Source organism: Vigna angularis, chromosome 3 (genome assembly GCF_016808095.1).
Source record: "Vigna angularis cultivar LongXiaoDou No.4 chromosome 3, ASM1680809v1, whole genome shotgun sequence".
NCBI classification, from domain to species: Eukaryota; Viridiplantae; Streptophyta; class Magnoliopsida; order Fabales; family Fabaceae; genus Vigna; species Vigna angularis.
The window spans coordinates 14,693,763-14,708,853 of NC_068972.1; the positions used below are offsets into that span (position 1 = coordinate 14,693,763).

At 37.2% G+C, this 15,091-nt stretch overlaps 1 protein-coding gene across 1 annotated transcript in view; it reads left to right on the forward strand.

The window, feature by feature from the left end:
* Positions 1 to 1,588: 1,588 nt before the first annotated feature.
* The window catches only part of LOC108345550 (uncharacterized), a 51,382-nt gene continuing 37,879 nt past the window's right edge, over positions 1,589 to 15,091 (forward strand). The window contains exons 1-9 of the mRNA XM_052875559.1: positions 1,589 to 1,833; positions 2,380 to 2,565; positions 2,865 to 2,954; positions 13,407 to 13,480; positions 13,902 to 14,057; positions 14,213 to 14,333; positions 14,500 to 14,555; positions 14,876 to 14,930; positions 15,028 to 15,084. Coding sequence (XP_052731519.1) covers positions 1,729 to 1,833; positions 2,380 to 2,565; positions 2,865 to 2,954; positions 13,407 to 13,480; positions 13,902 to 14,057; positions 14,213 to 14,333; positions 14,500 to 14,555; positions 14,876 to 14,930; positions 15,028 to 15,084 — 900 coding nt within the window. The 5' untranslated portion in view covers positions 1,589 to 1,728. The remainder of the gene's footprint in view (positions 1,834 to 2,379; positions 2,566 to 2,864; positions 2,955 to 13,406; positions 13,481 to 13,901; positions 14,058 to 14,212; positions 14,334 to 14,499; positions 14,556 to 14,875; positions 14,931 to 15,027; positions 15,085 to 15,091) is intronic.

The following is a 15,091-nucleotide window of genomic DNA, read 5'->3' on the forward strand; positions in this document are numbered from 1 at the left end:
CTATTAAAAAACCAAAACCAAAGGCAACCATAAGCACCCAATCAAGTAAATCACATTGGATCCCAAATACCTAACACAAATACATTACAACATCAATATATTTGATGTTATTACTTTTTTGAACACATAAATTAAATTCAACTAACCTCATAAGTTATAAATGACAAAACACAACCCCTTCCCATCATTATATTAAACTTTTCCATCCCAAAAAAACCAATTTACCCCATCCGATATATTATTTTAATAGTTCATTTATTTAAAGTTACTTTAAAGTAACACAATAAATTTCACTTACCCACTTAAATAACAAAATAATTTTATTGATTGTACAATATGTAATATGTAGATTACAATGAATTGCACAATCCATAATGCAAGTACCATTGCGAATTATACGATTTGTAATGTGAACATACATTCCAAATTATATTTCAAATTTTTATTACGGATTATATAATTCAAAATATGAGTTTATATTTTGGATTGTATAATCCATAATGGTCTTTTACCTTCCAGATTATATAAATTGGTATTGCATAAACTTGATATTTATTACTTTTGAATTGCATAATCCATAATATTTATATATTGCACAATCTAAAATTATAATATAAACTCAAATGAAATCATACATAACTATGAGCCCAAAGAATAACCTCCTCCCACATCCGTCGACCACCACCATACATCCCAATTACCTACAACCACCACCCACAATTACTCATTTCAAAGAAACACAATCACTAACATGAGAAACACCAACACTTTAAGTTTTTCTGGTTGACATTCGTTGATAGTGGATATATATGTGAAAAAAGGTGTCAATGGTACGATTGGTCTTTCATCTTTATATACTACTCTACTTTCTCATTTCTATCCAATACGGGACTTGAACTCATACTTGGATTCCCAACATCTCTCCCTCAAAGGTGAGTTCATTCCACATAGGTACATTCTCCCTCCAGCGAAAGCATTCCCAACTAACCACAACTACGAGTAATGTTCCCTGTGGGTTACACAAACACCAATAACATCTGAGCTAACTATATAAGGGATCGACACCACTCTTTACCTAAAACCTCAAGACAATAAGTTAATGAGTCTTTCATCTTTATATACTACTATACTTTATCATTTCTATCCAATACGAGACTTGGACTCACACTTGAATTCCCAACATAAGTAACATATATGATAGTCCTTAGCATAATTTTAGATTTCAAAATATTCTAATTTATACAATCCAAACAATATTTTAACATGTCTTATTGTACAATCTAAAATATTCCAAATATGAAATCACGTTTCAAACCACACATTATCATGTAGGTTAACATAACCCAAAATATAATATGAATTTGGATTTTTTTTTGACTTGCATAAACTTTGTGGAGGTGCAGCGATAGCTGTGACAAACATGCTGTTAGGTCATTTTCATGTTTTAAAAATCAAGGTTAGTTAGATCATTTCCATTAGGCTATGGGATGCAGAAGAAAATATGGGGGTGAAGAAAGAAATAGGCTGCGGGTGGATATAGAACTAGCCCAAAAGTTTGATGTTGCATCGATCCATTTCCTTCACACGTGTGACTTGCTGCACAGCTGATCTATGCCCCTCTCCCGGGCACAAGATCTATGACCACTGCACTTCCTTTCCCGTATGGTGAAACTTCATAACAACAGATTACAGTGACGAGAGTCTTCACTCCATCGACGCACATCCGAGATGGCTTTCATGGCGGTCTTGGAGTCCGACCTCCGCGCTCTCTCTGCCGAAGCCCGCCGTCGTTATCCCGCTGTTAAAGACGGCGCAGAACACGCCATCCTCAAGGTTACTCTTCGCTGCTTATGTTTTCGTTCCGCATTAGTGATTTTGAATTGCATCTGGTTTGAGCTCTTTGTGACCTCCGAAACTCTGCTGCATTGCAATTCGATTTTGCAAACAGGAAGGTTGTGCTGTGGTGTTTCGTTGTTTTAGGAACTGATTTTAAAGGAAGAAAATGTGACTGTATGAATTTCAATTTTGAACTTCCATTTATCGGCTAGTAGATCATCACAACTATTGAAATGGATTGAATTGTTGGATTTAGTTTGAAGTAACCTCAACGCTTGGTGCTTGGTTACTCGGAAAACGAGGAGCGTGTTTTTTTTTTTTTTTTTTTAAATTTTGAATGATGCTAGAATGAATATTTAAGGATCTTTGCTGTGGAAAGTTCTTTGACAATGTTCTGAATGACTCTGTTAGATGCAGAAGTGTAATAATACTGTTAATAGGCAATTTCAGAGGGGGACTTATACGGGCGCTTTGTTCATTTTATCTTATGGATTAAAAAATGGCAATTATAAAGTCTTTACATGTCTTATTATTCACTTACAGCTTCGAACGTTGTCAAGTCCGAGTGAAATTGCACATAATGAGGACATATTACGCATATTTTTGATGGCTTGTGAGGTCCGAACAGTCAAGCTTAGCATTATTGGGCTTTCGTGTCTGCAGAAGCTGATATCCCATGATGCTGTTTCCCCATCCGCCCTGAGGGAGATTCTATCTACCCTGAAGGACGTAAGTTTATTTTGTTAACCAGTTGAATCATAACCATATAATGGTTTAAAAACATTTAGCTAGTCCTTACTTTTGACTCTACTCTTTGGAAATATTGATTGTCAAAATGTCTTTTTTTTTTGTGTGGTCTTGCTGTTTGGATATAGTGACTTTCAAATCGTGTTATTTATTTAATTTTTATGTTTAGGTTTAATTTTGTAGATTTATGTCAGAGCTGTACATTAAGTTTTAGTTTCATTCTAGTACAAAGGCTAAGTCATGCTTCAATAACCTGCCTATAATAACCCTGTCCTGTGCAGCATGCTGAAATGGCGGATGAGGGTGTTCAGCTCAAGACCCTTCAAACAACATCAATAATATTTCAATCACGATTGCACCCTGAAAATGAGGTAAGTTTCAACTACATGAACTACTATAGATGATTTTGTTTGCCGTATACAAACTGTATTATAACCGGACCCTGAAATTGAATGGTAAGCTGACTGTACTCTGTTAAATATAATATATAATATATTGATTTTATTCAACAAAAGATGTAATTGACCTAAATAAGGTTTATGTAGTGTGACATGGACTGTATGATACAGTTAATACATTCACATTGGACGATTTCCTAGTTGGAGGTTTGAACCTTATCCTATTTTTTAACTATTAAGAACATGTTGGGATTTTGGAGTTAAAGCTGTTTGGCTATGAGTCTCAGCAGAAATATAGAATAAGTTATAAGTCAATACAGCAACAACATTGCCTTAATCTGCTAGGTTAGATTGGCTATATGGATCAATGAATGCTGTAGGGCAAGATAAATGCTTAAAATACTTGAATAAATAAAATGGAAGGAAAATGGTAGGGCAAGATAAATGCTTAAAATACTTGAATAAATAAAATGGAAGGAAAATGGTGTATTCATCCTACACTGTCGTGCCTTTTTGTTGATGTATATATAGGAGTTACAAAAGAAGGCAAGGCACTTACCTTACACCCTAACCCTAAAGTTGGGTACATACAAAAGAAATAGAAATAAAATAACATTACGTTTTAACACTCCCGCTCAAACTAGAGCATATAGGCCATATGTACCAAACTTGGAACAGATAAACTAAATCATAGGTCCTCTTAGAGATTTAGTCAGAATGTCTCTAAGTTGCTCATTAAAATTGGTAAACCCCATAATAAAATCCTTGGCAACAACTTTTTTCTAACAAAATGGCAATCAATCTCTCTATGTTTAGTTCTCTCATGAAACACCGGATTGGATGCAATCTTCTCATTTTCATAAAATTTGAACTCTTGAAGGAGGTGTTTAATCCACACAAGTCCACATGTGGCTAGGGTCATCAATCTATATTCACCTTTTGCACTAGATTGGTGAACAACAATTTGTTTCCTACTTTTCCATGATACAAGCTTCCCTCCAAGGAATAGACAATATCTTGTGGTAGATCTTTTGTTAATGGAACAACCGACTAAAGCACTAACTTATCTACCTTGCTCTATTTCAGTAAAAGCTCTACACAATATGACTAATTTTATCAAACCAAGTTTTGGGTGATTACTTCAGGTCATACAGAGAGACTGATATATTTTACAAACTAAACCAGACTCTCTGTGCAACAAATTTAGGAGATTGCTCCATGTAAATCTCCTTCCCTAGATCACCATGAAGAAAGACGTTTTTAATGTCGAGCGGGTGAAGAGGCCAATGGTGAATGATAACCATAGCAAGAAAAAGATGAAAACTGTTGATCTTAGCCACATGAGATAAAAGTATTACAATAGTTGAAGCCATAAGTCTAAGTGTATCCCTTAGTCAGTAGACAAACTTTGAGACTATCTACTTCATCAATATGACCAATATTAATTGCATAGACCCATCGACAACCCACAAGCTTCTTACAACGAGGAAAGGGGACAAGCTCCCTAGTTCGATTGTGTTCAAGTGCATGTATTTTGCCAATCATGGCTTGTCACCATCTATGGTGACCAAAATCCTTGTGAACATTGTTAGAATAATAGTGGTGGACGAGGAGAAAACAAAAAAGGAATATGAAGGAGACAAACGATGATAACTTACAATATTATAAACAAGAGATCAATTACGAATATATAAAATTCCTTTTCTAAGGGCAATAGGCAAAGAATGATTAGAAGGAGAAGGCGAGGAAGATGCAGGATCCATGGTATTGGAATATGGAGGTGGAGGATTTGAGTCATGAGGATCTTTAGCTAAGGATGAAGGAGTTATTTGTGCCCAATGTTGCAATGTAAGAAGGACCTATTGAACAAATGAAGAATGTTCCGTTGAGGACAAGAAAAACATTGTGTCCTCAAAGGAGGTAACATTAACATATATATAATGACACTTGAGATCTAAAACAGAGAAAAAATAGTTCTAAAGGGCTTGAAAGACCCTTCTTAGTTCTATTATTTATATAGATAAAAATCTGATACAATAGATAGATGGAAGATGAAGAGATTGTCCTAGACTGATAGGAACAATCATTATAGATAACCCAACACACAACTACCTACTTTAGGCCCTGCTCTACTAATCATAGGTAGACTTAATAATTATTCTAACACTCCCCCTCAAGCTGGAGCATACAAATTGTATGTACCAAGCTTGGAACAAATAAACTCAATCCGAGGTCCCCTTAACAACTTAGTCAACACATCTGCGAGTTGGTCATTTGATCCAACAAACTCAGTACATATTTCTTTTGACAATAATTTTTCCCGAACAAAATGACAATCAATTTCTATATGTTTGGTTCTCTCGTGAAACACTGGATTTGATGCAATGTGAAGAGCAGCTTGGTTATCACAATACATCTTCATACTTTGGATGCCACAGAAGTTAAGCTCTTGAAGGAACTGCTTCACCCATATAAGTTCACATGTTAATGAAGCCATTGCCCTATATTCAGCCTCAGCTGTTGATCGAGCCACTACATTTTGTTTCTTACTTTTCCATAAGATAATGTTTCCTCCAAGGAAAACACAATATCCAGTAGTAGATCGTCTATCAATAGGAGAACCTGCCCAATCAGCATCACAATATCCTGATACCTGAAGGCTTCCTTTTTCTTCATATAACAGCCCTTGCCCGGGAGCCTTTTTCACATACCTTAGAATGCGAATGATAGCATTCCAATGGCCAACACATGGAGCTTGCATAAACTGACTAACCACTCCAACTGCAAAAGATAGATCCGGCCTTGTAATAGTGAGATAGATTAGTTTTCCAACTAGCCTCCTATATCTCTCCGGGTCGGAGAATAATTCACCTTCTTCTGTTGTTAATTTTTGATTTGGATCCATAGGGCTATCAACCGGTCTACAATCAATCATGCCTGTTTCTTGCAAAATATCCAGAGCATACTTCCTTTGGGAGATTACAACTCCATCTTTTGACTGAGCTACTTCAATGCCTAGGAAGTATTTGAGGCTCCCAAGATCCTTGGTTTGGAAATGTCTACACAAGTACTCCTTCAATTGAGATATTCCAGCAGTATCATTTCCTGTAATAACTATATCATCAACATATACTATCAAGTAAACACATTTCCAGGAGACGAATGATAATAAAAGACTGAATGATCTGCTTCACTGCGTTTTAGTCCAAATTTTTGAACAATGGAGCTAAACTTTCCAAACCAAGCACGTGGTGATTGCTTGAGCCCATATAGAGATCGGTTCAATTTACAAACCATACCAGACTCCCCTTGAGCAACAAACCCTGGAGGTTGCTCCATATAAACTTCTTCCTCAAGATCACCATGGAGAAAGGCATTTTTGATATCCAACTGATGAAGTGGCCAATGACGAATGGCTGCCATTGCAAAGAACAATCGAATGGTAGTCATCTTTGCCACGGGAGAAAAGGTGTCACAATAATCAAGACCATAAACCTGAGTGTACCCTTTTGCAACCAGCCGGGCTTTGAGCCTATCAATGTCACCATTAGGGCCGACTTTAATTGCATATACCCATCGACAACCAACAGCCTTTTTGCCCGGGGGAAGTGGCACAAGCTCCCAAGTATGACTGTGGTCAAGAGCTTGCATTTCTTCAATCATGGCTTGTCGCCATCCAGGATGATCAAGTGCTTCTTTCACATTTTTAGGAATAACCACAGGAGATACTGAGGATAAAAGGGAATAAAAGGAGGGCGACACTCTGTGATAACTAAGAAAATTATAAATGGGATGAGGGTTTCGAGTGGAACGAGTGCCTTTTCTGAGAGCAATGGGCTAACCAGAATCATCTTCACCAGGAGGCGTGACAGGAGATGGTGACGGAGAAGAATCTGAAGGAGGAGATCCACCATTTTCTGGAAGAGAATTACTCACCGGGGTACTGTGTTGAAGGATATCATTATGTGGAGAGGAAGGTTCGGGAGGACCTTGGGCATGACTTGGATTGACTGAGGCATTGGAGATATTAGACTCAACCACTGGAAGAGGAAGGACCTGGTGGAGGATATGAACATCTTGAACAGAGGGAGAGAAGAAAGGTGTCTGTTCAAAGAAGGTAACATCGGCAGACATGTAGTACTTTTTGGTTTCAGGAGAGTAACACCGGTACCCTTTTTGAAGCTGAGAATAGTCCAAAACGACACATTTGATCGCACGAGCAGAGAGCTTGTCGAGCCCCGGAGACATGTCGTGAACAAAACAAACACAACCAAAGACTCGAGGAGAGGTGTGAAAGAGAGGATCATTGGGAAAGAGAATGGAGAAAGGGACTTTATTATTGAGAGAGGAGGAAGGCATCCTATTAATAAGAAAACATGCAGTTAAGATGGCATCCCCCCAATGATGAACAGGAATATTAGCATCAAGCAAAAGGGTACGAGCCGTTTCAACTAAGTGTCTATTTTTTCTTTCGGCTATACCATTTTGCTGTGGTGTATGAGGACAAGTGGACTGATGCAAAATACCATGGGAGCTAAGAAGTGAAGAAAAAGTTGATGAGAAATACTCTTTAGCATTATCACTTCTTAAGACTTTAATTACGTGACCAAATTGGTTCTTGATTTCATTCAAAAAAGATGTGAAAATGGGTAACAATTCAGAGCGATCTTTCATTAGATAAACCCAAGTACATCTAGAATACTCATCAGTAACAAAATACCTAAAACCAAAAGAAGAGACGCGACTAGGTCCCCAGACATCAGAATGAATAATAGAGAAACTAGAAGTACACATTGATTGAGACCTTTTAGGAAAGACAGATCTAACATGTTTTCCTAGTTGACATGACTCACATTCTAAAGTCTGAAGACCACTAAGTTCAGGACACATCTTTTTTAACTTTGACAAGTGAGGATGGCCAAACCGATCATGTAACACTTTAGGGGGAAGAGCTGCAACACAAGATACCCGTGGACGAGATCCAAAATGGTATAAACCTCCAGCTTCATATCCTTCTCCAATCTGTCTCCCCGAGCCACGCTCCTGTATAACAAAAGATTTTGAATCGAAAGTTATTGAACAAGGTAACATTTTGGTTAACTGACTTTGGGAAATTAAATTGAATGGACAGTTAGGGACAAAAAGAACAGATTTCAGAGTTAGAGAGGGAGACATGGAGACTTGACCGACTCCCTTTGAACAAGTTTTAGAGCCATTTGCAAGGGTAATGAAATGGGGTTTTTCTTGGAGGGAAAGGGTTGAGAACAATGAGGTATTACCAGAAATGTGATCAGAAGCACCCGAGTCAATTACCCATGAATTTAGACCTTCCATGGATTGAGAAATGCAAGCTGTGGACGTACTTGGGGACTGAGATGATTGCGCCAAACTGTTCGACTTTAATCGCAGATACTCTTGATACTCTTCCTCAGTGAACTTGGAGTTGGAAGTGGAAGTTTCAGCCTTAGAGATATTGGCGGTTTTTGAAGGAAAGCCATGCAAGGAGTAGCAATTTTCTTGGATGTGACCCACTCTCTTACAGTAAGAGCACTGTGGACGTCCTCGACCTCCACGTCCTCCTCCTCTAGTGCCACGTCCTCCTCTTCCTCGCGTGGCAACCATGACAGATGGTTCCATTGTTTCATGAGCTTCCTGAGACTGAGACACCGGAACACGAAGAAGACGTGTGGTCAAGGCTTCCAAGGAAGGGACCTCATGACTTGTCAGAAGTTGATCTCTGATGTGATTCAAATCTGGATGCAAAGCAGGAGGATCATCACCATATAATACTTGTCAAGCTTCTTTTTGATATCTTCCGAAGATTCCACTTCCAAGAACATTCTCAATTCTTCCACAGCTGCTTGGGCTTCAGTCATGAAGGAGACCATATCATGGTCTGTCATTTTGAGACAGGCGAGCTTGTTTGCGGTATCATAGAGACGTTGAATATCATTAGCATAAATGCTTTGAGCTTTCTTCCAAAAAGTGTAACATGTCTTGAACGCTCTCAGAGATATCAAAAGCCGTGGTTCCACAGATTGCCACAATAGGGCACACAATTGGAAATCAGCTTGTTTCCATTGTTCAGCTTTGTCAGAAGGAACTTGGCTCCCATCCTGCTCAAGATGGTCATAATGTCCTTGACCAAGGAACCACATTTCCACAGCAGCAGACCAACACAGATAATTCTTTCCATTTAGCTTTTCGGAAGTGATTGAGGGACTTCCAGAGAAAGAAAGAGCACTTCCAGACGCCATTCTTTGATAAAAACAGGAAAAGGAACCAGAAAAACCGTGAAGAACCAGAAAACCCTAGAGGGTTTCTTAGGGTTTTCTTAAAGGGGAGCTTCTGGACACACCAAAGTAAGATTTTGAGGGTCAGAACGAACAGAGGAGCAGAGGGCGACAGCTATGGAGGTGGCGCGGTGACTTTCCGGTGAGCAGAGGGCGGCGCGTGGACAGCACGCGCCTGTTCGCAGTGCACAAAGAGGCTGCGCGTGACGGAGCGTGGAGGAGAATCAGGCGAACCCACCGGTGGGGTTGGCTGTTGCGTGAAGAGGCGAACTAGATTCAGTGGTCGCCAGACGGAACAGTGACGGCAGACGGCGGACGGCGACGAACGGCGGTGGACAACAGCGGACAGATGCGAGATGGTGGACAACCAAGTTGAAGAACATCAAACTGCAGTTGACAGCTGCAGATAGTGGCGAGACAGCCGCGGACAACGGCGAACGGCACCGGACAGGTGCAAACAGTAGTGACAGTGCTGGTGGACTACCCAGGACAGAAACCAGAGCAGGATGAACCTGCTCTGATACCAACTTGAGATCTAAAACAGAGAAAAAATAGTTCTAAAGGGCTTGAAAGACCCTTCTCAGTTCTATTATTTATATAGATAAAAATCTGATACAATAGATAGATGGAAGATGAAGAGATTGTCCTAGACTGATAGGAACAATCATTATAGATAACCCAACACATAACTACCTACTTTAGGCCCTGCTCTACTAATCATAGGTAGACTTAATAATTATTCTAACAATAACTTTTGGTTGAGGGAGACATTTATACTCATTGTGAAGGTTGGAATATCCTAAAAAGGCACATTTAATAGCCTTTGTAGAATGTTTGTGAAGACTTGGAGGGACACAGTGAACAAAACTAGTACACCCAACCACATGTGGAGAGACATGATATAGAGGGTCATTTGAAAAAAATTTAGAGTGAGGAACTTTATTTTCAATAGAGGAAGAAGACATCTTATTGGTTAGGAAACAAACAGTGGGGACAACATTCTCCCACTGAACATTAGTATTTAACATTAGAGAGCCTGGAATTTCAATAAGATGTCTATTTTTCCTCTCTATTATACTTTTTTGTTGTGGAGTGTGAGAACATGCTCGCTAATATAAAATTCCTGGGAAAGATAAAGAATAAATGAAACACAACAAAATAATATTCCTTAGCTTGATCACTTTTGAGAATTTTAATTATCTTCCCAAATTGGTTCTTAATTTCATTGAAGAAAGATATATAAGTTCATATTTGTCTTTCATTAAATAGACTTGAGTATGTCAAGGGGATTCATCAATGAAGGTTACAAAATAATTAAAATCAAAAGAAGTAACGTACTTGGTCCCCAAAACATCAGAATGAATATTAGAAATTTAGGAAAGGAAGATCTAACAAGTTTTCTTAACTGACAAGATTTACAATCTATAGCTTGAATTTGTTTGAGACTAGCAACCATCATCTTCCATCTTGATAAACTTGGATGGCTCAAATGATCATGCAAATGTTTTGGGACTGGAGTTTCAAAACAGGATGGAGTTACTCAGGTTCAAATGGTAAACACCCAATTACTCATGTCCTTTTCAAATCAGATGACTCATGCCATGTTCCTGCATAAAAAAGGAATTAGAAGTAAAGGTCACAAAACAATTTAAAGAACAAGTGAATTGATTTAGAGATATTTAAATTATTACAAGACAATTTAAATTTAGGGAAGGGGATTATGAAACTTGGCTAACTTCTTGAGATGCTACTTTGGATCCATTGGCAACAATGACACAATAAGGAATTTTTTGGTAAAAAATGGAGAAAAAAGGAATAAATGTTTCATGGACTATGACCTTCCATAGCTTGAGTAACGCATGTAGTTGATACACTTAACATAAAGGGGATTGAACTTGACCGCCATAAAACAACACATAGTTGGAAGCCAATCTTTTTCCATTAAGATCTATTTGCATTAGGAATAGAGCTGACTTCCATTTCTAAATGGTCATGATATCCTTGACCGTAGAACCTGTTGGGAAGTCCCACATCACTTGCCTGAAGTGTTGGAGTACGAATTATATGTCTATTGGACAACTTCACTCAATGCCAACATTGTATCAAAGCCTGTAGCTCATCTTGGTAATCACCTGGTTTTTGCAAGCTTGTCTAGTTTAGAAGACATTTTTGGAGGGGTAATGTTGGGAAGTCCCACATCACCTGGCTCAAGTATTGGAGTGTGTTATATATTTGTAGGGTAACTTCACTTAATGCTAATTGGTTTTAACTAGAAATCTAACGTAACCATAACATAACTACATGGAGGCAAACCAAGATGGATAATTCTTCCAGTTGAGTGTTGCATTTGTAATGGTAGGAGTGGCAAAAAAGAAAGGAGCAATTCCTATTAAAGTCATTTCAAGTCATGGACAACTTCTCTTAATGCTAATTGGTTTTAAGCTGAAATCTAACAAAAGCATAACTCCATCGAGGAAAACCAAGATGAATAGTTCTTCTAGTTAAGTTTTGCACTTGTAATGATAGGATATGAGTAGCAGAAAAGAAAGGAGCAAAATCTATTGATGTCATCTCAGAGATAGAGAACGGCGACCAAACCTGAGAAGAGAGAAGAGGAACCCTAAGGCTGTGAGAGGGAGAATGTGTCTCAACACCAAAGTTAGTTGAAACAATGAAATGAGGTAAAAAAACGGAGACAAAAGAGGCTGACAGTACAAACAAAGGTGTTGCTTTCATCTATAAGGACTAATGAGGTTAAACATAGGGATTTATCTTACATGATATAATAGATGAAAACATTATTTATAAAATTAGAACACTACTTCTACCAAGAACTCCAACCTCCAGTGAAAAAATACAATGTTGCTAAAGCTTTTTTAGTCCTTGCCTTGCCCAAAGCTTGCAGAATTCAGATACAGCTACGAGTTCACAAGCCAATTCATCATGTTAACGCAAGTAGTTGCTTGCTTTATGCAAATGTTGGGACAATGTTTTTTGTGGTATCCTTACATTTGATGGGTCATTAGTGTTACATCTACTAGTAGTGTTAGACAACAAATTTAGTCTTGGAGGGGACCTTCAACTTAAAAGGAAATAAATTAGGCATTAAGGATTACAACTAAATATTTTCTAAAATGTTCCCAGGAATAACCGTGAAGATTCTCTGTTTTGAATGTGTTGAAAAGTTGTCATATTCCTTCTCAAAATATAACTCTAATATACTATATCATTATTCATGAAGGCCATAGGAAATAGGGAAGCTTCTAGAGTTTGTCTGCCACTCAAAAGCAACCTTTTAGCAATGGAAGTTGTGTACTCATTCCTTTACCAATCTCAGGGACAAATCCTTAGCTATAATCTGATAGACTGGACCAAAAGATAAAAAAACAGATTTATTGCCAAAATTAACCAATATTAGTGGTTGGTCGAATATTGATTCATTGTTCATTGTTTTGTGTGCTGATTCTGTATGCTTTTGTCAATAGAAAGACTAAGTATGATGGTTTGGGCATCATTATCCTAGGATGGATCATTTGATTTTAGGGTTAAATTTTTTATGCACTTTGCTTTTTTTTAGAATTGGGGGTTCGACAAATTACATGGTACATCATCCTGCCAAATGGCCCCAATTATTATGCAATTGCTGAAAAATAAAATTGTTTAGAAAAGGATATAGGAGGCTGTTTTCATTATATTATGCTGTCCTAGAGTTGTTCAATTTCAATATTTTTTATCTGAAAGATAAATAGACCAGACCTTTGAATTTGTGTCCAACTTGTTACAAGTTATTTGTTAGACTCTAGGCAAGAGATAAACATTGAGCTGAACTGTGTGTTTCGGAGTCAATACATATGCTTTATTTACATTGGAAAAAAGAATCAATACTATAAATAACTGATATTTGATATTCTCTAATAACAATGATATAATACATGAATAAATAAAATGTTCCTAATAACACATACAACCTAATAATATATATATATATATATATATATATATAAAATTTAGATTCTGGATTATAGAGGATCAACTTCTTATTTCTAAAATTGTAACAATATTCCTGATTATATAAGATCAGTTCCTTCTTTCTATAATTATAACAGTTATAATCGTATCTTGTTAATTTCAGGATACCATGTCTCAAGCTCTCGGTATCTGTCTCAGGCTTCTTGAAAACACTCGATCTTCTGATAGTGTGCGGAAGTAAGACCTCCCTCTCTCTCTATGTGTACACATATATGTGTATAGATATAGATATGCAAAAGTTGTGATTCTGCTGTAAGTTGTAGTATTTAATGTTTATTATCTCTCTAAGTAGTTGAGTTAATATTAACATAGTTTAATGTACCTCATGAAGTTGTGATGTTTTAATTGTTATCTTGAAACTAGTATTGGTTTTTTATTATCTTTGTAATCATTGTTGTTATAAATAAATCAGCTGCGGTGTGGTAAAAATACATTAAGCAAATTTTTTCTTGCATTTTCTCACAGATTCATTTAACTCTTCCCTGTAGTAACCTTTTCTCCATATTAATATTATATCCATCATCAGTTGCTAATACTTTTGTGTTGCATATATTTATCCTATTTATCTGTATGTGTTCTTAAATATTTTTTTTTGCAGTACTGCAGCAGCTACCTTCAGGCAGGCAGTAGCCCTAATTTTTGATCGTGTAGTTTTGGCCGAGTCTCTTCCAGCTGGCAAATTTGGTTTTGGAGGTCAGCTCACTAGGACAACTTCGGTTACTGGTGATGTTAACCGTAGCTTCAATTTGTCAAAGTATGTTCTCCCCCTTGTTATTAGAGACTTGCTTAATGGTGTTGTCTCAAGTAGGCCAATGAATTCTCTTAATTTGAACCTATGGTTATGATCTTTAGATCATGTTTACAATTCCAGTGAGATCACTTGTTGATTGTGTTTATAATCATGCACAGCTCATTAGATAATGAAATTGTTTCTGGGAGTCCTGCTGTGAGGAGGGAGAATTTAACTGAAACCGGAAAACTTGGACTGCGCTTGCTTGAAGACCTGACATCTCTTGCCGCAGGTGGATCTGTATGTGCTTATTTGGAACCATTTTGTTGGAATTTTTTGTCTGAGTATCTAGAAATCCGTTAGGTGCTCTCCTTTGTTTTTTTTTTTTCAAATCACTAGTATAAATTCTGATATTCATTAAATGCCATTTCTTCCTGGATGACATTGACCTCCATCTATTCTACAGGCAAATTGGTTACGTGTCAACATTCTTCAGAGAACATTTGCACTTGATATTCTTGAGTAAGAAATATTTTTGCACTGTGTGGTTTACTGGTTGATGTCATTTTGCAGATTATTTGCAATCAGATATTTGATTGAGATGCATGGAATTGTTGATTTATTCTGTTATCTTATGCTAAAATGCTGTTTAAGGGAAGAACATTCACACACACACACACACACATCTATTTATATTTATTTTTATATTCTACAAATTAGATCCTCCAAATGCTTGTGAATTGGCCTCAACGGTATGGTGAATTCAATTTGGTTGTTCTACTGAAACATAAGTTTGCAATGCTCTTCAATCCTCATTATAATATTCCAAACATGTTTTGCAGGTTCATTTTGTCCAATTATGTGGCTATCTTCAGAACCTTGTTACCCTATGAACAGGTGAATCTGGATGCTATTACTGATATTTACTTGAATCATACCATACTAACATATCTTTTGTTCTTTTATCTCATTGTATTTGTTCATAATCTTTCAGGCTTTACGACGACAAATTTGTTCACTTCTTATGACTTCACTTCGTACCAATGCTGAGGTAATTA